The following is a 26,822-nucleotide window of genomic DNA, read 5'->3' as shown; positions in this document are numbered from 1 at the left end:
TCGCTGCTAACGGGGCTAACTGGTAGATTAAGCTTTTCCCAAATCCCATAGGAAGATAATAATACATACACATAATAATAAACAATAACGTCTTTTCCCTTCACCAAACATTCTCTTTATTCCAGCTTTAAATCCTCGATCTCGGGAATCATTGACAAAACTGAATATATGGCTCTTCTTTGATTGGCTGGTGCCCGAACTCGCATTTCCAGGGTTTTTGTGAACCTTCTAGTGTATTTTGATTTCTGACCTAGTCGCTGGAGAGAAATTCAATTGAGCGGAGGCACTAGGTGGCACCAGCCTGGCTAACTTACATCTATTATAAGGTGCAAATTTTACAAGCAAAATGTGAGGATTGCTGGGAAAAGGGGACTGTTTATCTGAACCACAAATTACATTTTGTTCTGTAGATTTCTGTCTTTGTTTTGTTATGTTCTGCTATAACATGAAACCATAAAGTATAAGTTAATAAATTAATAAAATAAGGTAACTAGGCTAATGTTTCACACCAAATACCATCAAACATGTCTTATATATACTGGAAAACCATAATAATACTTAGTAGGGATGTAGCAATATCCAAATCTTTCAGTACGATATTATCACGGTATGCATCTCACTGTATGATATTTATTGCGATATTTTGGAGAGGCTAATATAATTGTAGATAGGACACTTTTTTGTTTTTAAAATATCCTGACAAGATTTTGGTTGAATTTATTTTTGACATAATCTCAAGAATTCAAGTAAAAACATATTCTTTATGTTGTTTGCACTGAAATTAATCATGGGATATGTAGTTCCTGTTGTTTATAAGCTGTTGCTACTATAAAACAATGCATTTAAGCAAAGGATTTTGTAATTCGATATATTGTGACAGCCCACGATATTATTGTGAGGCTTTTGACAATATGATCACGATATTTCGGTTATTGTTACATCCCTAAACTGTGTAGCATTTTATCACACTTCTTTTGGTCAGAATGCAATTTCACCAACAGTAATAATACTTTTTTTTCTGGGTTCCTGCTTCCTGAACGTTGCCATTTTGAACACTTTGAACACAAGATAGAATAGTTAGTTTTAAATGGTTTATCGCTGTATGGCAACAATCCATCTTCATGCTAAACGCCATGAATAAACTCCCAACAAAGACAAATACATTTTCTAATTTCACTCCAAAACTTTGCGTATCCTTTGGCGTCCCTGTCGTGTTGGCCAGGACGTAGCCGTGTGATCATACATAAAGTAGCCTCTCACAGCATGGGAGCAAGACACAAAGACAAGACTTAACAAATGAGTGAGGAGAAGGGATGCCCGGGGAGACAGAGTGAGTTGGGAAGCTCTGCCAACTCTTCGTCTGCTGGGGTCGACCCTGTGTAGCTGGCTCCCTGGTTCCCCGGTAGCTGTACCTGAGCAGGAACCCCACCAGGCTGGCACGACTCCAACACGGAGATCTCTCACCCGGCAGGCTGGGCAGGGGGGCGGTTATTTCTGGATGTGCCCCTCTCCTTTTGTCTCCTCCGATGTGAACCCGCGGAGCTCCCTGAAGCCCCTGTGTGGGACCCTGCGCTGGTGAGGCTGTCCTTCAACTATCAGCATCTTCCACTGTCTTTAAAACACACATATATAGTAGAACTATATATGTGTGTGGGACTGTGTGGAGAAGGTTACAGTGGACTATTCATATCATATCACATTTTTGTAAGTACTTTGAGTTACTTTAAAGGTCCTGTATATCAAAAAATTGTCTCTCGTGAGCTTTATGCCATGTTAGAATGATCCTGATTTTGACTGCCACGTTGGTGGACGAGTGTTTTAACCACTGAGCCATTGTTGCCAAGTAAATGAGCCTAAACAGCTTCAAGAAGGACTCCTGCTACAATGCCATGATGAATGTTTCATAATGGTTTACTCTCACACACACTTTTAGTTTATATTGTTAGGAGAAAGCGTATAGCAGAGGTCTCCAACATATAGCTCGGGAGCCACTCCCAAGTAGCTCACCAAAGAATTTCTTAATTATAATTAACTAAAATTTGATGAACAGAGTGACTATAAAATGTTAATTTTTGTGCCTAACTTTAATTTCTGCACTAATAAATGAATAATTGTTTATGTTTTATAGACATCTAACTGTTCCTGTCTAAGGCCGTGGCTCTTATAAATACAAAATTACTTGTGACTGTTAAAATGAGTTGCTCTCTGGCATTTTAGTTTTGTAAATGTAGCTTACCAGAGGAAAAAAAAAAAGGTTGGAGACCCCTGGCCTATAGGAATACAGTATAATGCATCTGTGGTGGAAAGTATCAAAGTAGATCTAGAAAAGTAAAAGTAGGAGAGGTCACATATTCCACTAAGCCTACATTTTGATTTTTGTTATTTTTATTTTACTAAGGTAGGTCTAAACTTCTCTTAAACTCTAAAACAGGCCTTGATCTGTCAGGGGTGCAAAAGGGTGCATTGCAACCTTATTTAAAATAGTTTCCACCCTTATTTTAGGTAATTAGGTAAATTAATGACATTTAATTGAAGAGTGTTGTTTTTCCATCCTTTTGAAACCCTTATGCACCTTCAGTCAGTCTGGTCTGCCCCCAGGCCTGCTCTAAAGGTTCATCCTGAGCCCTGACTTAAAACAAACACAGCACATTCACTGATTTACAGTGTAAATCCACCTTGTCGCCACCAGAGGTCAGTATAGAGCTGTTACATATGAGGATGAGCAGTCAGAGCGTGAAATTCAATGTAATCTTTATTTTTTATTTTTTTAACTCATAAATCTTATTTAAAGGTTATGTATCTTAAATGGGCTTCGTTTGAGCTCAATACAACATAATAATCCCTAATTTAAATGATTTTGGGGCCTATTTGATAAATATTCAAGCTGATAGACGAGCCAACTATAATAACCTAAGAGTGTAAATAAACCAATTGATAGTCTGTCTTGATTTTTAACAATACTGCCCTCTCAGTTTTTAGAGTAAGTATTGGTTATGCTTAGATTTTCAAAATAATAAAAATGTGTTTGTGGTTTGTGGTGGTTGCTAATAATAAAAATGTGAAACGAATGCGTAATTAAAGAAAATTGTTCTGCACTCGGCACTAATGTGAGTCAGTAAAGTCACGTTTTCTTAGTGTTTTGGTCAGTTTTAAGCAGCTTTTCCGTATTTTAACTAAACAAGTGACAGTTTATGCCTTTATTTAATGTTGGCAGGGATCAAATTGGTCAAAAATAGGAACACTTGGGATATTTCTTGTATAAAACTGGGACAAATCACTGGTTTTGAATAAATCTGCTGGCACAGGGGACACAGGGCTCAAAACTGGAACTGTCCCGAGTAAATGAACACGTCTGGTCACCCTGATTATGCAAAAACTCAAATATCGCGGGTCCACGGAGGCGTGTGCACGGGCGCGCGACCTGTCCCGTTATACCGTTATAAGAAGTTATACCGTAATAATTAATTTTGAACATATAACTTGTTAAAAAGGAGGATGTGATGTATTATTAGTACGGCATCCGTAGGATTACGTCATTACGTATGTGCGTGATGTGAGCGGGAGTTGTGTCGTTGTTCCTGACGTATGACATAAAGCTTTTGTTAAAAGGATCTGTCTTCATGCCTCCTAAATATAAAAGTTTTGGCGCTTGGTTACAGTTGCCATAACAACAGGTCACTTCCCATTTCCTACCACAGACACAACAGCGACACAACTGAACACGAAGAGTCACCTGCAGGAGTAAAACATGGCGTTTGTTTCCCAGAGAGAGACGAGCGACACTTATACTTTCTCCAGCCGCCCCAGAGTCGTGGAGAACGGGAGCCGATACCGAGAAGCGCCGCCGGAGCAGTAAGTACCGGACCCGGGGAGAGAGGGGAGATCATAGAGGAGATCCGCTGCCACTGCATGTTAGAATTTAAATAAGCTACACTAGGGATATCAGGACTTAACCGTTAAAAGCTGTTTGTCACTTTTTATAGCCTTAACGATCATTTGCACGGTACACTGCAAAAAGCTTGGCCCAAATTTAAGATATAAACACTTAAATCTTTCAGAAAATGACTTAAAAGTAGTGAAATTATCTGTTCATGCAAGTTATCATAAAATAAACTACCTCAAGACTAGGATTAAACCGTTTCAGAGCCAGTAAGTGGATAATAAAACTGACAATTTTAGATTTTAAAGTTCTTTTATTAGTTTATAAAGCTCTTAATGGTCTTAGTCCTATTTATTTATCTGATCTGCTTTTATCATATGAGCCCTCTCGGACTCTCAGGTCCTCAGGTAGTCTTCTTTTAACTGTCCCAAGAGTCCAAACTAAAACTCACGGTGAGGCGTCTTTTAGCTTTTACGGCCCCGTTTGTGGAACAGTTAACCTGAGGATCTGAGGTCCGCTGCGAGTGTTCAGATTTTTAAAAATAAACTCACTTTGTGCTACATTTCAAATGTATGAAAAGTGCTATACAAATAAAGTTTTATTGATTGAATGAGATGAATAAGCTGATATAAATTTTCAAATCTTGGCCAGATTAGAGAAATTTGCAGTGTCCTGTTACCAGAACTCAAATGCTATTTTAGAAGAGGTATAAAAGGAAATTTCAGACTATTTCCTTCAATGTACTTAAAGCTGCACTGTGTATCAGATGTAGACTTACTTTTCTGATGGATTGTTGACCACCTGCTTGTTTCCATGGAGATATTACTTTGCTATGAATGTTAGTTAAGTACAGCTTTAACTCCATAGAGACAAGTCACTCAGCGGAGTTACAGGTCAGATCTGTGGCGTTTTTCTGCTTTTAAATACAGCTGTGATTTGAAGACAGGCAGACATAGGTTTAATGCCATTACATTTAACATTCCAGCATAACAGTTTTTTCACTGCAGGCCTCACTATGGAAACATCATGTACGACCGCCGCGTGGTCAGAGGGAACACCTATGCCCAGCGCATCCTGCCCACTGTGAGTGCACACACATCATGATGCTGCCTTTTAAAAACAGCCTTTGCCCATAGCCATAGTCTACTTGATGTTCTAATTTTGGATGTCATCAAAACAATGATTGTCACTCATTTTGTTTATATATCACCACCTCTATTTTACATATTAAAGGTCTTATATTATGCTAAATTAACTCTGAGTTTCAAGAAATGTTAGAATGCTGTTGCCTCATTCAAAACATTTTGTTAGTGAGCTGTGAAACGTATGAGAAAACGTATTAGAAAAAAAATAAATGTCCAGTTTACAGAAATTAATTTATCCTTTGCCATGGATCCTACCTGGACAACTGAGGGATTTTATGAATAAACACTGTCTACATCTCCAAAGCTCAAAATGCTGTGTTCCACCTTGTGATGCTGTGAAGCTGTTTTCAAGTTAACAGCTCCTTTTACCTTTAGTTCAGTAGAGACTGGCAATTCCAGGTCTGGAAATTATCCACATGATTTTAGTGAAGGTATATGGAGTTTTGAAATACAGTAGAGCACTTATTGTAATTTCCACATTACATCACAAGGTGGAACAGAGTGTTTTCTGTTTGAGAGAAGAACTGAGCTTAAATATGCAGGATAAACATGTGAGGATGAAACAAAACACAACTCCATGTACAACATTATAACATAAATCATAAAATAGCGTATTATGGGGCCTTTAAAATAGTATCAAATCTTCTGCTTGTACAAGATGTGAAAAGTCAACTGAACCTATGTGCGGTTTTCAGACCACACAAGCGGAGTTGGCAGAGATGCAGAGGCTGCAGGAGCAAAGGAGGAAAGCTGTGGCCCGGAGAAGAGCTCGTGATCAGGTCCGAGTGAGGACTCCAGAGCCTCTGCAGGGCCGGCAGCACACGGACGTCCAGACTGGTACGCAGCACTACTCCAACTTACACCAGAGAAGAAGTGGAGACCGGTTTAACACAGCATGGTGCTTGCAGAGTCTGAAATTTAAACACAAAACTTTATTATGACACTAAGGGCAAACTTAATTCTTTCTTACCACTTAATTTTTTACCCCACCATTTTTTTCTGTTGGCAATCTTAGCGACTTAATGTACTGTCATAATTCTAATTCTCCTAACATTCAGACTGAGCAGCAGTCAAATGGGAAAAAAAAGAAATCAATTCAGTTGTGATTGTTTTGTGTGCTGAAGTCCTGTTTCAAAACATTTCAAAATGGAAAATAAGTTATATCCCATTTGAATTTGAATTTAATACAAAGACATCCAGGCCCTTGTTTTACTACAAACTTAATAAGAGAGCAGTTTTGTTATATTTTGTCCAGTGGTCTCTGTGTAGTAAAGTGCTCATTTAAAGCTTTATGCATAAACCAAAACAAAACAGTGGCCTCTGTTGGAGATTCGAGGCCCACAGCCGATATGCTGAAAAGTGCAAATACTGGACAAGTGATATCTGTGTATATTTGTGCTTTGCTTTGTGTCTTCAGAGCTGTACCTGGAGGAGCTGAGTAACACAGTGATGGAGAGTGATGTCCAGTGTCAGACAGACTCCTTTCTGGACAGACCGGTCACTCCTCTATTTGTCCCTGCCAAATCTGGGGTGGATGCGGAAACTCAAATCCAGGAAGGAGAGGTAATTTCACACTCAAAACATTCAGCATTATGATTTTGTTGATGGAGATACTCTTTCAGACAAAGACTCCACAGTGACAGAATAAAAGGCCCCCTGTGCAGGGGACTGAACATCATTTCCCCAGTAATAAAATGTCTGTGCATCTGTTACGACCCAGCTCACTATGGTCAGGGAAGTAACAAAAAAACAAGGTGGAGAATGAAATAAATTAAGTAATGTTTAATTAACAGGAGTGTAAAAGGGTAACTTAACAAAACAGGCTAAAATATGTACAGAAAATAACCTAAATTAAGAAATAACATAACAGGATTAACATACGAGTTTTGTGCCAAAAAACGGGTCACGCAGGTCTATATAAAAACGAGTGATTAAACTAAGGGACACACAACAAAACTAAATCACAAGTGTCCAAAGCAAAACCATATAAACCCACCAACAGAATTGACAAAACAGAACTAAACTAACCAAGTGTCTCAACACAAACAAAGTTAGACATATACTAGTCCAAAAACAAGTGACTGATATGAAAGAGACACACACAAAATGGCAGACTGGCTACCAAGACCAGCAGCCCCGATCAGGTGTGGAGAATCTTCTTAAACGGGGAAGGAGGTTAGAGGTGAGGCAGGACTGGCCTGGTGTAGAAGTGCCCCACCAGCAGGGACCAGGGCTCTCACAACAGGAATCCACAGGGACAAAAAAGAAATTAAAACACACACACAAAACAAGTGAACAAACTGGAGCCCTGGGGCCGTAACAGCTTCTCATCTCATCATGAACATACATATGAATCCATATGAACCAAACCTCACTGATCAAACTCTTTGTGTTGCTCCTCAGCTATTTGATTTTGACCGGGAGGTGCAGGGCCTCCTGGAGGTGCTGGTGGGAAAAGTTATGGAGCAGTCTCTGTTGGAGGTGATGGAGGAGGAGGAGCTGGCCTCTCTGCGCGCTCAGCAGAGAGATTTTGAGGAAAAACGAAACGCTCATCTGTGTGAAGTTCAGAGACTGCAGGAGCAAGAGCGGAGGCACACGGAGGAGAAGGTCTCACCACACATACTTTACATACATGCATGTTGGGTTTCCATGCTTTTGGGGACACTACATTGACTTACATTTGTTTTCTGGAGACTGATCCTAACCTCACCACATGCTTAACCTTAACCAAAACTTTATTTTTAACCTATTTTAACCTATATCTGAACTTTACTATGTTGTTGTGTAATAATAAAAGATTTGTCATTAGGACCTGATTTTTTCTGTAAAAAGGAGCTTCCCATGAACTGAATACCGTATTTTTTGGACTATAAGTCTTACTTTTAAGGGAAAATGTATTTTATAAAATCAGAGACCATCTTGAAAGGCAATCCCGACAGGATGGGTTCAGTTGTCACTGAAGTCCAGGCTTTGTCGATCCAACCAATGACTTCCAGGAAAGTTTCCTGGCGCACCCTTCCGGTCATCACAAGTTTCTCGCTCATTCCAACTTTCTTTCTGCTGCTCGATTACTGTTTTCGGCTGGGGGGGGCATTTGTGTTCAGTCTTCTCAGTTAAATTTTCAGTAGCACAGAAGTAATGGTGCGACCGACTGACATGAGACAGAGAGGACAGTGGCTCATTCTGCAGGAGACATGCGCACTAGAGCCAAGTGACAGTGGTACAGGAGGAACAGGAGCAGCAGATACTGACACACAAGACTAGAGCGCCCTCTCGCGGCTGTCAGTGTGAAAATTTTAATATATAATTCCATTGAAGTATAAGTCGAAGGACCACCCAAACCATGAAAAAAAGTGCGACTTACAGTCTGAAAAATACAGATATACAGATTTTAGTTCCCACAGTATGATAAATACCAGCTCACAGTGCCCAATGTCCATGTAGAACGAAGCGAGAGAGATCTGTGCAGCACGCTGTAAAAATCACATTTGGTTACTGAGGTTATCAAGGTGAAGTAGAGTAAATGCTGTAACAGTAATTATATAGTGCTACATGTTCTGTTTAGTTCCTTCAAAATGTTTCTGGAGAACCCCAATGAGGTTATGGGAAACTTGAGTTTAAAAAGTCAAACCTCACAACAATTCAACTTTTCCTTTTACATATGTATGAAAATAAAATGTAAGCCTCCATCTGAGAGTGCGACATCAAAACAACATCCAGTGCACTAATCTGACAGCTCAGTCCTACACAGTCCTACCTCTTAATGATTTGTTTTGATGTTAGGAGAGAAGAATCGCACACAGCAGAAGGAAGTCTTGAAGAGAGAAAAGGAAATCGCTCAGAAGATCGCAGCTCGCGCATACACGCAGCAGCACCTCGCCAACCTCGTCCCGTCCATCTTCAAGTCTCTGCGGTGTCACGGCTTCTTCGTGGACACAGTGCAAACCGGTCTGTGGCTCACTGCACATGTACAGATATACACTACATATTTTAGTGTCTGGATACTTGTTAATATAAGGATGAAGAATACATGACATTTTATATTGATTGGAAAGCAAAAATTGGCCAATAATAATTTTCTGTTTTTTCAGTTTCAATGTTTTTCAGTCACGTTGTTGTTGTTGAAAATCATCTGATCAATTTAGCATTTTTTCAGATCATCTAAAAGGTCACATGTGGGCTTCAGTAAATGTTACTAGAGCAATTATTGTTTGAATGGCATCCATTTATAACAAGAAAATAATGTATGTGCTTTTGTTTTTGTTTGTTTTACAGATGTTGAAACTAATTTCTTGCCCTGGCTGATGAAAGAAGTTCACTCCACTTCGGACAAGAAATACGCAGCTAGATCTGTGCTGGACGGTACGAAATCAAAAAACTATTATGAGTCAGGGCTCCGTAAAATCATTAACTTCCTGCCAGTTGCAGATGCAGACAATTAACTTGTTTTCTTTATATAAAGCCAAAAAGTCTCGTAGTCCCGTATTGTCAAAAGTCTCACAATAATAACGTGGGCTGTCAAAATATATCAACAAACATAGGGAACTACATATCCCATGCTTCATTTCAGCGCAGACAACATGAAGAAATATGTTTTTTAGTTGAATTTTTGGGATTATGATTGAAATAATTCACCCCAAAATCTTGTCAAGGCATTTTAAAAGCAGAAACATGTCCTATTTACAATTATATCAGCCTCTCCAAAATATTGCAATAAATATCGTACCGTGAGATGTATATTGTGGTAATATCGTACCAAGAGATATGGATATCGTTACATACTCATTACATCAATCTATAGCACAAAAATCTGATAATCTGTTTCTGTCTATTTTCAGATATAATAAACGAGGTGAGACTGAAGCGGCTTCCTGAAGGGACAAACCCTTAGAGACATCTATGGAGAAAAAATGCATCAAGGTGCTGTAACAGGCCAAGACTCAAGACCTGAAGACCTGCAAGTGGCGAGATTTAATCTGTTTGTATTTCACTAATAAAAAAAAAAGGTTTGTGAAGCTGTGATGAATGTTTTGTATCATGCATTTTTTATATTTATGGATAATTGTCTTGTGTGGGAGCTTGGATATCATAAATTTGTGGGAGGAGCATTGGACGAACTTTATACTTCACTCTATATTTTAATACATAGTTCTGGTAAAGTGTCTTCAACTATGACAGAAATGGACACTAATTAAAGAGCCTCCAGAGAAACAGTTTCCTGGTATCATGGAAGTTTAGATAGTATGGATTATTTGGGACTAGATCATTTGTTTAAAGATTATAGTTTTAACTATTTTCCACATTACACAACATAAAGCCATTTTACTTTGCCACTGTGCAACAATCAGATCAAATAAAATCAAAATCCTAAACCATTTTGGCAGAACAAACGGAGCGCATGCGTGGAAGTTGACGCCCACTTTTTATGGAATAAGCCATTTGAAAAAACAAAACAAAAAAAGCTTGTTAAAAAGGAGGATGTGATGTATTATTAGTACGGCATCCGTAGGATTACGTCATTACGTATGTGCGTGATGTGAGCGGGAGTTGTGTCGTTGTTCCTAACGTATGACATAAAGCTTTTGTTAAAAGGATCTGTCTTCATGCCTCCTAAATATAAAAGTTTTGGCGCTTGGTTACAGTTGCCATAACAACAGGTCACTTCCCATTTCCTACCACAGACACAACAGCGACACAACTGAACACGAAGAGTCACCTGCAGGAGTAAAACATGGCGTTTGTTTCCCAGAGAGAGACGAGCGACACTTATACTTTCTCCAGCCGCCCCAGAGTCGTGGAGAACGCTCATTTTTCATTAGCTTGTCCATTTTCACAGCTACAGCTGCCGCTGTTAGCTCCAACCTAGGAATCGTTGTTTGTTTCAAAGGTGATACTCTAGACTTGCCTATTACGAATGAACAGTGGGCTTCATCTTTCTCATTTGTGAGCCGAAGATATGTAACCACACCGTACCCTTGTTCACTTGCATCTGCGAAATGATGCAGTTGCGCAGATGTAACATTTCCAAATCCCACTGGTTTGAAACACCTGTCAACTGTGAATCCTTGTAGCTTTGTAAGATCCGATATCCAAGCCTGAGACTTCCTAGCGAGTTCTGCAGGTATGTCCTCATCCCAAGAGAATTTCTTTCCACACAGTTCTTGCAAGATCATTTTTGCTGGGAGAATCACTGGGGACAGAAACCCTAAGGGATCATAGATTGAACTCACAAATGACAGAATGCCGCGCCTAGTTTCTGCCATTGGCTTTGCAGTGATCTTGATTTTGAATGCGTCAGTTTCAATGCACCAATTTACTCCTAAGACTCGTTCATCAGGTAGACTGTCATGGCAGAGATCTAATGCTTTGACTTCTGATGCTTTTTCAGTTTCAGAAATGGAGGCCAAAACAACTCTGCTATTACTATTCCATTTTGTAAGGTGAAAACCTCCACTTGCACAAAGTCCCGTCAGTTCATTTACCATGGTGCAAGCCTCGTCCTCATTTAAGACAGAAAGAAGACAATCGTCTACATAAAAGTTGTTCTGCACTGCACTCACGGCCATGGGTGCTACATTTTCTGCAGCATCTTCTGCTGTTTTCTTTAATGCAAAGTTAGCACAGCTTGGTGAGGATGTTGCACCAAACAAATGCACAGTCATTTTGAACTCCTGCAAGGGTTCATCCATGTTTCCTTCTGGCCACCAGAGAAAGCGTAGCATGTCAGTGTCCTCTGGCGGAACTTTCACCTGATGATACATCGCCTCTATGTCTGACATTAAGGCAATGTGGTTGTGTCTAAAACGAGTTAAAACTCCAACTACTGTGTTTGTCAAATCAGGACCCTGTAAAAGTTCCTGGTTCAGTGATTTGCCCTGATATGATACTGTACAGTCAAAAACAACACGGAGCTTTCTTTTCTGTGGGTGGTACACCCCATGATGAGGTATATACCATACTCGTCCGTCATCACGATTTAGTTGTTCTTGTGGCACAGGTACAGCATATTTTTTGTCTATTAGATCGGACATGAATGCTTTGTACTCCTTGTGTAAATTACTGTCCTTTAGCATTTTCCTTTTAAGACTTTCTGCTCTCTGCACAACTAAAGAGCGGTTGTTTGGCAGTTTGAGTGATTGGTTCTTGAGAGGGAGGCCAATGCAATAATGACCATCTACCTTTTTAACAGTGTCTTTAACAAAGTTCATGAATTGTGTATCTTCACGAGACATCTCGTCTCTCTCCTCAGAGGCCTTTTCTGGGAAGTCATTGTTGATCTGCTTCAAACACAGTGTTTCTATTTCTGACATTGAAATGCGATTTACAGAAGCACATTGATCACTTTCAGAGTCATTTCTTTTCAATGGGCCATTTATTACCCAACCTAGAATTGTTCGGACTGCGTAAGGACCATCATCTATGCTGTGGATGATTTCCCAAGGTTCCATTGCCTTGTGAGCATTTGTTCCAATCAAAAGTCCAACATCTGCATCTATCTCAGGCAGTTGTACACCATGCAAATGTGACCACCTTTTTAAGTCTGACTGAACAGGGATGCTCCCTCTTGATACTGGAATGTCCTTGTGTGTGTACGTATCAGGTAAGTCAATGTACACATTCTCTTTTACACCACAAACCTCTAAGCCTGCAACAATGTAACTGGGCTCTACCCTTTTTTGACCCATAGTGCGAAGAAGGATTCGTGTTTTCTTTCCTTCTATGCCTAGTTGTCTCATAAGTTTCTCTGAGCAGAATGTTGCTTCACTGCCATTGTCCAAGAATGCATAAGTCTCTATGGTTTTGTTGTTTTTCTTAAGCTTGACAAGAACTGGCACAATAGCTAAAACACTATTGCTATTACCGGCCCCGGTGGCACCACATGTACCACCTGTGATTGGGATGGGACTGGTGACTTCAGTGTCAGAGTTTTCAGAGTCATTGGTGGGTTTGTTATCTACTGCTACATCCTCTTTTTTATCGTAATGAAGCATACTTGGATGTCTCTTGGAGCAGTAGTCGCATTGGATTCGTTTTTTACAATCTTTACTCAAATGTCCTTGTGTCAAACATGAAAAGCAGAGTCCCTTTCCCTTAAGAAACTCTACTCTTTCCTTTTGAGGCAGTTTTCTTATTTTCTGACAATCTGCGAGTGTGTGGTTTTTCTCACAGTAAAGGCATGGTTTCTGAAACGCATCAACTGCTTGACGCAAGTTGCCTTTGTTATTATCTGGTAACTTCTCCCTTATTGTAGGTGTCACACTGGTAGCAAATGCACTGCCCCTTGGTCTAAATGTCTTGTTTGGTTTTGAGCTTTGTTTGATTTTGTCATCATCTTTAATGTTACCAAACAAAGGATCTGAAGCTATTTTAGCTTGTCTGTTCACAAATCTAACCAGATCTGAGAACTTTGCTCGCCTTCCAGAAGTTTCTTGGATGTCAAAAGCAGACACTCTCTCCACATTTCTCTCATTTTATAAGGTAACTTAGAAACTATGACTCTAAGGTTAGTTGGGTTGTCTAGCTCCTCTAGGTGGTTAATGTCCTGCATTGCATTGTTACAACCAGTCAAAAAGAGAGAGTAGCTATGAAGAGCTCTGGCATCGTCTGCTTTAACCTGTGACCAGTTTACAGCTCTATTCAGGTAAGCTGTCGCTATTTTGATTTCGTTGCCATAGTGATAGTGTAAAAGCTTCATTGCCTCTTTGTACCCAAGCTGGGGGCTCATGTGCTGGCAACTTCTGACTAAGTCTCTAGGTTCACCTCTTGTGAACTGTTCAAGATAGTAAATCCTGTCGCTGTCATTATCAGTTTTGCTGCTGATTGTATACTCAAATGCTCTAAGAAACGGTTTGAACTCTAAAGGATCACCACTGAAAATTGGCACATCTCTCTGAGGTAAGTTTGTGAGTCTTTGTTGTTTAACCAACATTTCAGTAATGTCATTTTGTTTTAGCATTACTTCACACAAGTTAACTGTACTGTTCATTTCTATGTGTGGAGTGGGCATCTCCTGTTTTACCATTTGAGGTCTACGTAAGATGTGAGTGCTTGGTTGGTCATTTGTCATAACAGGGAAAACACTGATTTGTTCATAGCCCCTTACTGAGTTAGCACGCAGGCCAGTTAAACTTTTATTTTCACTTTCCTCATACTCATATGCCTCTAATACCTTTATCTTTGCTGTAGAAGCAGCAATCTGAGTTTCCATTTCAAGCTGCTCCTTCTTGGCCTTTAACCTCAGCTCCTCAAACTCCAAATCTTGTTTTTCTTTGAGCTTCTCTGCTTGAGCAATCAGAGCAGCTCGCTCTGCTTGTTCCTTGCGACGTGCAGATGATGTTGATGATGTGGTTGAACTGCACTGGCTGGCCCTGGTCCCGTTCGCGCAGGATGCTGGTCTCTGCTTCCTTGGTCCACCCGCCATTGACGCGCTGTCATCTGGTCCCACGTCGTCCTGTATCTGCTGTCTCATGGAAAAGGTCCATTTTTCAGCTTCCAAACTGAAATTGCTGTACTGTTCCCTTTTAGGTAGGAACCAATATGTCTGATCAGCATCCTTTTCTTCTTCACACAACAGCTGAAGTACACTTTCATTTGACTGGTCAAAGTCACTCATGAGTTTTGAAAACTCATTCAAATGTTCCTCAACTGTGTCAGGATCTTCATTGGTTTTCATCATAGTACTTATTTTTTTAAGTTTAGCAGTCAATTGAGCAAGCTTTGCTCTTCTTGCGTTCATTCGTCTGTGCAATTGGTCGTCTAGGCCTTTTTCTGTGTACTTTGGCGCCCTCTTTTGGACGTCTTCGGTACTGCACCCAATTTCCTCTTCTCCGGTTTCTTGCGTCTCGTTGTCCGCCATTTTGTTTAATTTGCCTTGCGATGTCCGATAGAATTCAACAGCAGTTCAAATAGAGTAGTCTATGACACAAAGCATACTTAGCTTTCTTCTGGAGTGCCATCTAGCAAAGACTACAACATTCCTGTTGTCTTATATTTCTTCGTTGGCTCATTTTGCAAGTTACCAGTAGCTGTTCTGTTCTTTGGTAAAGTTCCTTTTTTTTTTTTTTTTTGCCGCGATGGTGGGCTCCTCCCAGGCTCGTTCCCTCGTTGAGCCAGGTCGTTTTACTAAATATAGAGGCTAATCTTTGACTCGTTTTCTCCTTGTTACTAATTTAACCTCTTCATAAAGAAAGATGACTAATGAGCCTGTCTTACGCGTTTACAACTTGATGTCGTTGCAGCACGGTAAAACGACCGTGTTGCTCCAGCCATCTGTTTTCTTTATTGTTAACAAGTTCAAGAACAACATTTCTTCACTTGCAATTACATAAAAACTAAAACAGATATGCACTTCTTTCCTTTGAGTCAAACATAAATCATTCACTTAAACATATTAAATTGCTTTTTAAACAAAAATACAAATGAATCATTATGAACTGTTAATTATATTGAAATATGTAATCTTATGAAATGGCGCTTACAACGTATGTGCGTGATGTGAGCGGGAGTTGTGTCGTTGTTCCTGACGTATGACATAAAGCTTTTGTTAAAAGGATCTGTCTTCATGCCTCCTAAATAACAACAGGTCACTTCCCATTTCCTACCACAGACACAACAGCGACACAACTGAACACGAAGAGTCACCTGCAGGAGTAAAACATGGCGTTTGTTTCCCAGAGAGAGACGAGCGACACTTATACTTTCTCCAGCCGCCCCAGAGTCGTGGAGAACAGGAGCCGATACCGAGAAGCGCCGCCGGAGCAGTAAGTACCGGACCCGGGGAGAGAGGGGAGATCATAGAGGAGATCCGCTGCCACTGCATGTTATAATTTAAATAAGCTACACTAGGGATATCAGGACTTAACCGTTAAAAGCTGTTTGTCACTTTTTATAGCCTTAACGATCATTTGCACGGTACACTGCAAAAAGCTTGGCCCAAATTTAAGATATAAACACTTAAATCTTTCAGAAAATGACTTAAAAGTAGTGAAATTATCTGTTCATGCAAGTTATCATAAAATAAACTACCTCAAGACTAGGATTAAACCGTTTCAGAGCCAGTAAGTGGATAATAAAACTGACAATTTTAGATTTTAAAGTTCTTTTATTAGTTTATAAAGCTCTTAATGCTCTTAGTCCTATTTATTTATCTGATCTGCTTTTATCATATGAGCCCTCTCGGACTCTCAGGTCCTCAGGTAGTCTTCTTTTAACTGTCCCAAGAGTCCAAACTAAAACTCACGGTGAGGCGTCTTTTAGCTTTTACGGCCCCGTTTGTGGAACAGTTAACATGAGGATCTGAGGTCCGCTGCGAGTGTTCAGATTTTTAAAAGTAAACTCAAAACGTATCTTTTGAATTTAGCTTTTAATTGAAACTTTTATCTGTTTTAACTTGAATTATTATTATTATTATTATTATTATTATTATTATCATTATTATAAATTCAATTATCATTACTGTTTTACTTTGTCTCCAATTGATTTTAGCTCTCCATTTTGATTTTTATTATAACCTTTAGGAGCTTTATGTTTTTTGTTTTATGTTTATGTTTAAATTGTTGTATATATGGATGAAACAATGGGGGGTGGAGTTGCTGTTGTTTTTAATTATTGTATTGTAATTTATCTGTTGCATGTGAAGCACTTTATTATTGATTGAAAACGAGATGAATAAGCTGATATAAATTTTCAAATCTTGGCCAGATTAGAGAAATTTGCAGTGTCCTGTTACCAGAACTCAAATGCTATTTTAGAAGAGGTATAAAAGGAAATTTCAGACTATTTCCTTCAATGTACTTAAAGCTGCACTGTGTATCAGATGTAGACTTACTTTTCTGATGGATTGTTGACCACCTGCTTGTTTCCATGGAGATATTACTTTGCTATGAATGTTAGTTCAGTACAGCTTTAACTCCATAGAGACAAGTCACTCAGCGGAGTTACAGGTCAGATCTGTGGCGTTTTTCTGCTTTTAAATACAGCTGTGATTTGAAGACAGGCAGACATAGGTTTAATGCCATTACATTTAACATTCCAGCATAACAGTTTTTTCACTGCAGGCCTCACTATGGAAACATCATGTACGACCGCCGCGTGGTCAGAGGGAACACCTATGCCCAGCGCATCCTGCCCACTGTGAGTGCACACACATCATGATGCTGCCTTTTAAAAACAGCCTTTGCCCATAGCCATAGTCTACTTGATGTTCTAATTTTGGATGTCATCAAAACAATGATTGTCACTCATTTTGTTTATATATCACCACCTCTATTTTACATATTAAAGGTCTTATATTATGCTAAATTAACTCTGAGTTTCAAGAAATGTTAGAATGCTGTTGCCTCATTCAAAACATTTTGTTAGTGAGCTGTGAAACGTATGAGAAAACGTATTAGAAAAAAAAATAAATATCCAGTTTACAGAAATTAATTTATCCTTTGCCATGGATCCTACCTGGACAACTGAGGGATTTTATGAATAAACACTGTCTACATCTCCAAAGCTCAAAATGCTGTGTTCCACCTTGTGGTGCTGTGAAGCTGTTTTCAAGTTAACAGCTCCTTTTACCTTTAGTTCAGTAGAGACTGGCAATTCCAGGTCTGAAATTATCCACATGATTTTAGTGAAGGTATATGGAGTTTTGAAATACAGTAGAGCACTTATTGTAATTTCCACATTACATCACAAGGTGGAACAGAGTGTTTTCTGTTTGAGAGAAGAACTGAGCTTAAATATGCAGGATAAACATGTGAGGATGAAACAAAACACAACTCCATGTACAACATTATAACATAAATCATAAAATAGCGTATTATGGGGCCTTTAAAATAGTATCAAATCTTCTGCTTGTACAAGATGTGAAAAGTCAACTGAACCTATGTGCGGTTTTCAGACCACACAAGCGGAGTTGGCAGAGATGCAGAGGCTGCAGGAGCAAAGGAGGAAAGCTGTGGCCCGGAGAAGAGCTCGTGATCAGGTCCGAGTGAGGACTCCAGAGCCTCTGCAGGGCCGGCAGCACACGGACGTCCAGACTGGTACGCAGCACTACTCCAACTTACACCAGAGAAGAAGTGGAGACCTCCCAAGGTTCCATTGCCTTGTGAGCATTTGTTCCAATCAAAAGTCCAACATCTGCATCTATCTCAGGCAGTTGTACACCATGCAAATGTGACCACCTTTTTAAGTCTGACTGAACAGGGATGCTCCCTCTTGATACTGGAATGTCCTTGTGTGTGTACGTATCAGGTAAGTCAATGTACACATTCTCTTTTACACCACAAACCTCTAAGCCTGCAACAATGTAACTGGGCTCTACCCTTTTTTGACCCATAGTGCGAAGAAGGATTCGTGTTTTCTTTCCTTCTATGCCTAGTTGTCTCATAAGTTTCTCTGAGCAGAATGTTGCTTCACTGCCATTGTCCAAGAATGCATAAGTCTCTATGGTTTTGTTGTTTTTCTTAAGCTTGACAAGAACTGGCACAATAGCTAAAACACTATTGCTATTACCGGCCCCGGTGGCACCACATGTACCACCTGTGATTGGGATGGGACTGGTGACTTCAGTGTCAGAGTTTTCAGAGTCATTGGTGGGTTTGTTATCTACTGCTACATCCTCTTTTTTATCGTAATGAAGCATACTTGGATGTCTCTTGGAGCAGTAGTCGCATTGGATTCGTTTTTTACAATCTTTACTCAAATGTCCTTGTGTCAAACATGAAAAGCAGAGTCCCTTTCCCTTAAGAAACTCTACTCTTTCCTTTTGAGGCAGTTTTCTTATTTTCTGACAATCTGCGAGTGTGTGGTTTTTCTCACAGTAAAGGCATGGTTTCTGAAACGCATCAACTGCTTGACGCAAGTTGCCTTTGTTATTATCTGGTAACTTCTCCCTTATTGTAGGTGTCACACTGGTAGCAAATGCACTGCCCCTTGGTCTAAATGTCTTGTTTGGTTTTGAGCTTTGTTTGATTTTGTCATCATCTTTAATGTTACCAAACAAAGGATCTGAAGCTATTTTAGCTTGTCTGTTCACAAATCTAACCAGATCTGAGAACTTTGCTCGCCTTCCAGAAGTTTCTTGGATGTCAAAAGCAGACACTCTCCACATTTCTCTCATTTTATAAGGTAACTTAGAAACTATGACTCTAAGGTTAGTTGGGTTGTCTAGCTCCTCTAGGTGGTTAATGTCCTGCATTGCATTGTTACAACCAGTCAAAAAGAGAGAGTAGCTATGAAGAGCTCTGGCATCGTCTGCTTTAACCTGTGACCAGTTTACAGCTCTATTCAGGTAAGCTGTCGCTATTTTGATTTCGTTGCCATAGTGATAGTGTAAAAGCTTTATTGCCTCTTTGTACCCAAGCTGGGGGCTCATGTGCTGGCAACTTCTGACTAAGTCTCTAGGTTCACCTCTTGTGAACTGTTCAAGATAGTAAATCCTGTCGCTGTCATTATCAGTTTTGCTGCTGATTGTATACTCAAATGCTCTAAGAAACGGTTTGAACTCTAAAGGATCACCACTGAAAATTGGCACATCTCTCTGAGGTAAGTTTGTGAGTCTTTGTTGTTTAACCAACATTTCAGTAATGTCATTTTGTTTTAGCATTACTTCACACAAGTTAACTGTACTGTTCATTTCTATGTGTGGAGTGGGCATCTCCTGTTTTACCATTTGAGGTCTACGTAAGATGTGAGTGCTTGGTTGGTCATTTGTCATAACAGGGAAAACACTGATTTGTTCATAGCCCCTTACTTATGAAATGGCGCTTACAACGTATGTGCGTGATGTAAGCGGGAGTTGTGTCGTTGTTCCTGACGTATGACATAAAGCTTTTGTTAAAAGGATCTGTCTTCATGCCTCCTAAATATAAAAGTTTTGGCGCTTGGTTACAGTTGCCATAACAACAGGTCACTTCCCATTTCCTACCACAGACACAACAGCGACACAACTGAACACGAAGAGTCACCTGCAGGAGTAAAACATGGCGTTTGTTTCCCAGAGAGAGACGAGCGACACTTATACTTTCTCCAGCCGCCCCAGAGTCGTGGAGAACAGGAGCCGATACCGAGAAGCGCCGCCGGAGCAGTAAGTACCGGACCCGGGGAGAGAGGGGAGATCATAGAGGAGATCCGCTGCCACTGCATGTTAGAATTTAAATAAGCTACACTAGGGATATCAGGACTTAACCGTTAAAAGCTGTTTGTCACTTTTTATAGCCTTAACGATCATTTGCACGGTACACTGCAAAAAGCTTGGCCCAAATTTAAGATATAAACACTTAAATCTTTCAGAAAATGACTTAAAAGTAGTGAAATTATCTGTTCATGCAAGTTATCATAAAATAAACTACCTCAAGACTAGGATTAAACCGTTTCAGAGCCAGTAAGTGGATAATAAAACTGACAATTTTAGATTTTAAAGTTCTTTTATTAGTTTATAAAGCTCTTAATGGTCTTAGTCCTATTTATTTATCTGATCTGCTTTTATCATATGAGCCCTCTCGGACTCTCAGGTCCTCAGGTAGTCTTCTTTTAACTGTCCCAAGAGTCCAAACTAAAACTCACGGTGAGGCGTCTTTTAGCTTTTACGGCCCCGTTTGTGGAACAGTTAACCTGAGGATCTGAGGTCCGCTGCGAGTGTTCAGATTTTTAAAAGTAAACTCAAAACGTATCTTTTGAATTTAGCTTTTAATTGAAACTTTTATCTGTTTTAACTTAAATTATTATTATTATTATTATTATTATTATTATTATAAATTAAATTATCATTACTGTTTTACTTTGTCTCCAATTGATTTTAGCTCTCCATTTTGATTTTTATTATAACCTTTAGGAGCTTTATGTTTTTGTTTTTATGTTTATGTTTAAATTGTTGTATATATGGATGAAACAATGGGTGGGGGGTTGCTGTTGTTTTTAATTATTGTATTGTAATTTATCTGTTGCATGTGAAGCACTTTATTATTGATTGAAAACGAGATGAATAAGCTGATATAAATTTTCAAATCTTGGCCAGATTAGAGAAATTTGCAGTGTCCTGTTACCAGAACTCAAATGCTATTTTAGAAGAGGTATAAAAGGAAATTTCAGACTATTTCCTTCAATGTACTTAAAGCTGCACTGTGTATCAGATGTAGACTTACTTTTCTGATGGATTGTTGACCACCTGCTTGTTTCCATGGAGATATTACTTTGCTATGAATGTTAGTTCAGTACAGCTTTAACTCCATAGAGACAAGTCACTCAGCGGAGTTACAGGTCAGATCTGTGGCGTTTTTCTGCTTTTAAATACAGCTGTGATTTGAAGACAGGCAGACATAGGTTTAATGCCATTACATTTAACATTCCAGCATAACAGTTTTTTCACTGCAGGCCTCACTATGGAAACATCATGTACGACCGCCGCGTGGTCAGAGGGAACACCTATGCCCAGCGCATCCTGCCCACTGTGAGTGCACACACATCATGATGCTGCCTTTTAAAAACAGCCTTTGCCCATAGCCATAGTCTACTTGATGTTCTAATTTTGGATGTCATCAAAACAATGATTGTCACTCATTTTGTTTATATATCACCACCTCTATTTTACATATTAAAGGTCTTATATTATGCTAAATTAACTCTGAGTTTCAAGAAATGTTAGAATGCTGTTGCCTCATTCAAAACATTTTGTTAGTGAGCTGTGAAACGTATGAGAAAACGTATTAGAAAAAAAATAAATGTCCAGTTTACAGAAATTAATTTATCCTTTGCCATGGATCCTACCTGGACAACTGAGGGATTTTATGAATAAACACTGTCTACATCTCCAAAGCTCAAAATGCTGTGTTCCACCTTGTGATGCTGTGAAGCTGTTTTCAAGTTAACAGCTCCTTTTACCTTTAGTTCAGTAGAGACTGGCAATTCCAGGTCTGGAATTATCCACATGATTTTAGTGAAGGTATATGGAGTTTTGAAATACAGTAGAGCACTTATTGTAATTTCCACATTACATCACAAGGTGGAACAGAGTGTTTTCTGTTTGAGAGAAGAACTGAGCTTAAATATGCAGGATAAACATGTGAGGATGAAACAAAACACAACTCCATGTACAACATTATAACATAAATCATAAAATAGCGTATTATGGGGCCTTTAAAATAGTATCAAATCTTCTGCTTGTACAAGATGTGAAAAGTCAACTGAACCTATGTGCGGTTTTCAGACCACACAAGCGGAGTTGGCAGAGATGCAGAGGCTGCAGGAGCAAAGGAGGAAAGCTGTGGCCCGGAGAAGAGCTCGTGATCAGGTCCGAGTGAGGACTCCAGAGCCTCTGCAGGGCCGGCAGCACACGGACGTCCAGACTGGTACGCAGCACTACTCCAACTTACACCAGAGAAGAAGTGGAGACCGGTTTAACACAGCATGGTGCTTGCAGAGTCTGAAATTTAACACAAAACTTTATTATGACACTAAGGGCAAACTTAATTCTTTCTTACCACTTAATTTTTACCCCACCATTTTTTTCTGTTGGCAATCTTAGCGACTTAATGTACTGTCATAATTCTAATTCTCCTAACATTCAGACTGAGCAGCAGTCAAATGGGAAAAAAAAGAAATCAATTCAGTTGTGATTGTTTTGTGTGCTGAAGTCCTGTTTCAAAACATTTCAAAATGGAAAATAAGTTATATCCCATTTGAATTTGAATTTAATACAAAGACATCCAGGCCCTTGTTTTACTACAAACTTAATAAGAGAGCAGTTTTGTTATATTTTGTCCAGTGGTCTCTGTGTAGTAAAGTGCTCATTTAAAGCTTTATGCATAAACCAAAACAAAACAGTGGCCTCTGTTGGAGATTCGAGGCCCACAGCCGATATGCTGAAAAGTGCAAATACTGGACAAGTGATATCTGTGTATATTTGTGCTTTGCTTTGTGTCTTCAGAGCTGTACCTGGAGGAGCTGAGTAACACAGTGATGGAGAGTGATGTCCAGTGTCAGACAGACTCCTTTCTGGACAGACCGGTCACTCCTCTATTTGTCCCTGCCAAATCTGGGGTGGATGCGGAAACTCAAATCCAGGAAGGAGAGGTAATTTCACACTCAAAACATTCAGCATTATGATTTTGTTGATGGAGATACTCTTTCAGACAAAGACTCCACAGTGACAGAATAAAAGGCCCCCTGTGCAGGGGACTGAACATCATTTCCCCAGTAATAAAATGTCTGTGCATCTGTTACGACCCAGCTCACTATGGTCAGGGAAGTAACAAAAAAACAAGGTGGAGAATGAAATAAATTAAGTAATGTTTAATTAACAGGAGTGTAAAAGGGTAACTTAACAAAACAGGCTAAAATATGTACAGAAAATAACCTAAATTAAGAAATAACATAACAGGATTAACATACGAGTTTTGTGCCAAAAAACGGGTCACGCAGGTCTATATAAAAACGAGTGATTAAACTAAGGGACACACAACAAAACTAAATCACAAGTGTCCAAAGCAAAACCATATAAACCCACCAACAGAATTGACAAAACAGAACTAAACTAACCAAGTGTCTCAACACAAACAAAGTTAGACATATACTAGTCCAAAAACAAGTGACTGATATGAAAGAGACACACACAAAATGGCAGACTGGCTACCAAGACCAGCAGCCCCGATCAGGTGTGGAGAATCTTCTTAAACGGGGAAGGAGGTTAGAGGTGAGGCAGGACTGGCCTGGTGTAGAAGTGCCCCACCAGCAGGGACCAGGGCTCTCACAACAGGAATCCACAGGGACAAAAAAGAAATTAAAACACACACAAAACAAGTGAACAAACTGGAGCCCTGGGGCCGTAACAGCTTCTCATCTCATCATGAACATACATATGAATCCATATGAACCAAACCTCACTGATCAAACTCTTTGTGTTGCTCCTCAGCTATTTGATTTTGACCGGGAGGTGCAGGGCCTCCTGGAGGTGCTGGTGGGAAAAGTTATGGAGCAGTCTCTGTTGGAGGTGATGGAGGAGGAGGAGCTGGCCTCTCTGCGCGCTCAGCAGAGAGATTTTGAGGAAAAACGAAACGCTCATCTGTGTGAAGTTCAGAGACTGCAGGAGCAAGAGCGGAGGCACACGGAGGAGAAGGTCTCACCACACATACTTTACATACATGCATGTTGGGTTTCCATGCTTTTGGGGACACTACATTGACTTACATTTGTTTTCTGGAGACTGATCCTAACCTCACCACATGCTTAACCTTAACCAAAACTTTATTTTTAACCTATTTTAACCTATATCTGAACTTTACTATGTTGTTGTGTAATAATAAAAGATTTGTCATTAGGACCTGATTTTTTCTGTAAAAAGGAGCTTCCCATGAACTGAATACCGTATTTTTTGGACTATAAGTCTTACTTTTAAGGGAAAATGTATTTTATAAAATCAGAGACCATCTTGAAAGGCAATCCCGACAGGATGGGTTCAGTTGTCACTGAAGTCCAGGCTTTGTCGATCCAACCAATGACTTCCAGGAAAGTTTCCTGGCGCACCCTTCCGGTCATCACAAGTTTCTCGCTCATTCCAACTTTCTTTCTGCTGCTCGATTACTGTTTTCGGCTGGGGGGGGCATTTGTGTTCAGTCCTCTCAGTTAAATTTTCAGTAGCACAGAAGTAATGGTGCGACCGACTGACATGAGACAGAGAGGACAGTGGCTCATTCTGCAGGAGACATGCGCACTAGAGCCAAGTGACAGTGGTACAGGAGGAACAGGAGCAGCAGATACTGACACACAAGACTAGAGCGCCCTCTCGCGGCTGTCAGTGTGAAAATTTTAATATATAATTCCATTGAAGTATAAGTCGAAGGACCACCCAAACCATGAAAAAAAGTGCGACTTACAGTCTGAAAAATACAGATATACAGATTTTAGTTCCCACAGTATGATAAATACCAGCTCACAGTGCCCAATGTCCATGTAGAACGAAGCGAGAGAGATCTGTGCAGCACGCTGTAAAAATCACATTTGGTTACTGAGGTTATCAAGGTGAAGTAGAGTAAATGCTGTAACAGTAATTATATAGTGCTACATGTTCTGTTTAGTTCCTTCAAAATGTTTCTGGAGAACCCCAATGAGGTTATGGGAAACTTGAGTTTAAAAAGTCAAACCTCACAACAATTCAACTTTTCCTTTTACATATGTATGAAAATAAAATGTAAGCCTCCATCTGAGAGTGCGACATCAAAACAACATCCAGTGCACTAATCTGACAGCTCAGTCCTACACAGTCCTACCTCTTAATGATTTGTTTTGATGTTAGGAGAGAAGAATCGCACAGCAGAAGGAAGTCTTGAAGAGAGAAAAGGAAATCGCTCAGAAGATCGCAGCTCGCGCATACACGCAGCAGCACCTCGCCAACCTCGTCCCGTCCATCTTCAAGTCTCTGCGGTGTCACGGCTTCTTCGTGGACACAGTGCAAACCGGTCTGTGGCTCACTGCACATGTACAGATATACACTACATATTTTAGTGTCTGGATACTTGTTAATATAAGGATGAAGAATACATGACATTTTATATTGATTGGAAAGCAAAAATTGGCCAATAATAATTTTCAGTTTTTTCAGTTTCAATGTTTTTCAGTCACGTTGTTGTTGTTGAAAATCATCTGATCAATTTAGCATTTTTTCAGATCATCTAAAAGGTCACATGTGGGCTTCAGTAAATGTTACTAGAGCAATTATTGTTTGAATGGCATCCATTTATAACAAGAAAATAATGTATGTGCTTTTGTTTTTGTTTGTTTTACAGATGTTGAAACTAATTTCTTGCCCTGGCTGATGAAAGAAGTTCACTCCACTTTGGACAAGAAGTACGCAGCTAGATCTGTGCTGGACGGTACGAAATCAAAAAACTATTATGAGTCAGGGCTCCGTAAAATCATTAACTTCCTGCCAGTTGCAGATGCAGACAATTAACTTGTTTTCTTTATATAAAGCCAAAATGTCCCGTAGTCCCGTATTGTCAAAAGTCTCACAATTAATAACGTGGGCTGTCAAAATATATCAACAAACATAGGGAACTACATATCCCATGCTTCATTTCAGCGCAGACAACATGAAGAAATATGTTTTTTAGTTGAATTTTTGGGATTATGATTGAAATAATTCACCCCAAAATCTTGTCAAGGCATTTTAAAAGCAGAAACATGTCCTATCTACAATTATATCAGCCTCTCCAAAATATTGCAATAAATATCGTACCGTGAGATGTATATTGTGGTAATATCGTACCAAGAGATATGGATATCGTTACATACTCATTACATCAATCTATAGCACAAAAATCTGATAATCTGTTTCTGTCTATTTTCAGATATAATAAACGAGGTGAGACTGAAGCGGCTTCCTGAAGGGACAAAACCTTAGAGACATCTATGGAGAAAAAATGCATCAAGGTGCTGTAACAGGCCAAGACTCAAGACCTGAAGACCTGCAAGTGGCGAGATTTAATCTGTTTGTATTTCACTAATAAAACTACTGCACATCTCATCAGGTTTGTGAAGCTGTGATGAATGTTTTGTATCATGCATTTTTTATATTTATGGATAATTGTCTTGTGTGGGAGCTTGGATATCATAAATTTGTGGGAGGAGCATTGGACGAACTTTATACTTCACTCTCTATTTTAATACATAGTTCTGGTAAAGTGTCTTCAACTATGACAGAAATGGACACTAATTATAGAGCCTCCAGAGAAACAGTTTCCTGGTATCATGGAAGTTTAGATAGTATGGATTATTTGGGACTAGATCATTTGTTTAAAGATTATAATTTTAAC

At 39.5% G+C, this 26,822-nt stretch overlaps 3 protein-coding genes across 5 annotated transcripts; all 3 read left to right on the top strand.

Moving 5' to 3' along the window:
• Nucleotides 1–3,455: 3,455 nt before the first annotated feature.
• On the top strand, nucleotides 3,456–11,551 carry LOC129410455 (radial spoke head protein 3 homolog). The gene is made up of 9 exons (XM_055158739.1): nucleotides 3,456–3,852; nucleotides 4,888–4,963; nucleotides 5,721–5,862; nucleotides 6,443–6,588; nucleotides 7,429–7,632; nucleotides 8,814–8,973; nucleotides 9,301–9,387; nucleotides 9,864–10,031; nucleotides 10,707–11,551. Exons 1-8 carry the CDS (start codon nucleotides 3,749–3,751, stop codon nucleotides 9,914–9,916), a joined length of 972 nt encoding a protein of 323 aa, XP_055014714.1. The 5' UTR covers nucleotides 3,456–3,748; the 3' UTR covers nucleotides 9,917–10,031; nucleotides 10,707–11,551.
• Nucleotides 11,552–15,457: 3,906 nt separating this feature from the next.
• LOC129410399 (radial spoke head protein 3 homolog B-like) lies at nucleotides 15,458–18,193 on the top strand. The gene is made up of 3 exons (XM_055158496.1): nucleotides 15,458–15,785; nucleotides 17,082–17,157; nucleotides 17,915–18,193. The coding sequence occupies exons 1-3, from the start codon at nucleotides 15,682–15,684 to the stop codon at nucleotides 18,191–18,193; spliced, it is 459 nt and encodes a 152-aa protein (XP_055014471.1). The 5' UTR covers nucleotides 15,458–15,681.
• An 861-nt stretch (nucleotides 18,194–19,054) lies between these two features.
• LOC110154429 (radial spoke head 3) lies at nucleotides 19,055–26,728 on the top strand. 3 transcript variants are annotated; one of them, XM_055158773.1, is made up of 9 exons: nucleotides 19,055–19,306; nucleotides 19,948–20,101; nucleotides 21,388–21,463; nucleotides 22,220–22,361; nucleotides 22,940–23,085; nucleotides 23,924–24,127; nucleotides 25,304–25,466; nucleotides 25,794–25,880; nucleotides 26,358–26,728. In XM_055158773.1, the coding sequence occupies exons 2-9, from the start codon at nucleotides 19,998–20,000 to the stop codon at nucleotides 26,408–26,410; spliced, it is 975 nt and encodes a 324-aa protein (XP_055014748.1). In that variant the 5' UTR covers nucleotides 19,055–19,306; nucleotides 19,948–19,997; the 3' UTR covers nucleotides 26,411–26,728. The 3 variants fall into 3 exon arrangements, with proteins under 3 accessions (XP_055014748.1, XP_055014747.1, XP_055014746.1); XM_055158772.1 differs by lacking the exon at nucleotides 19,055–19,306 and adding an exon at nucleotides 19,387–19,560; XM_055158771.1 differs by lacking the exon at nucleotides 19,055–19,306 and having other exon boundaries at nucleotides 19,795–20,101; nucleotides 26,358–26,726.
• Nucleotides 26,729–26,822: the final 94 nt, after the last annotated feature.

The sequence above is a fragment of the Boleophthalmus pectinirostris genome, unplaced genomic scaffold (genome assembly GCF_026225935.1).
Source record: "Boleophthalmus pectinirostris isolate CB_2022bp ecotype Guang Dong unplaced genomic scaffold, ASM2622593v1 HiC_scaffold_22, whole genome shotgun sequence".
NCBI lineage: Eukaryota > Metazoa > Chordata > Actinopteri > Gobiiformes > Gobiidae > Boleophthalmus > Boleophthalmus pectinirostris.
The sequence above is the reverse complement of the archived record's forward strand: the minus strand, read 5'-3'. Positions and strand labels throughout refer to the sequence as shown.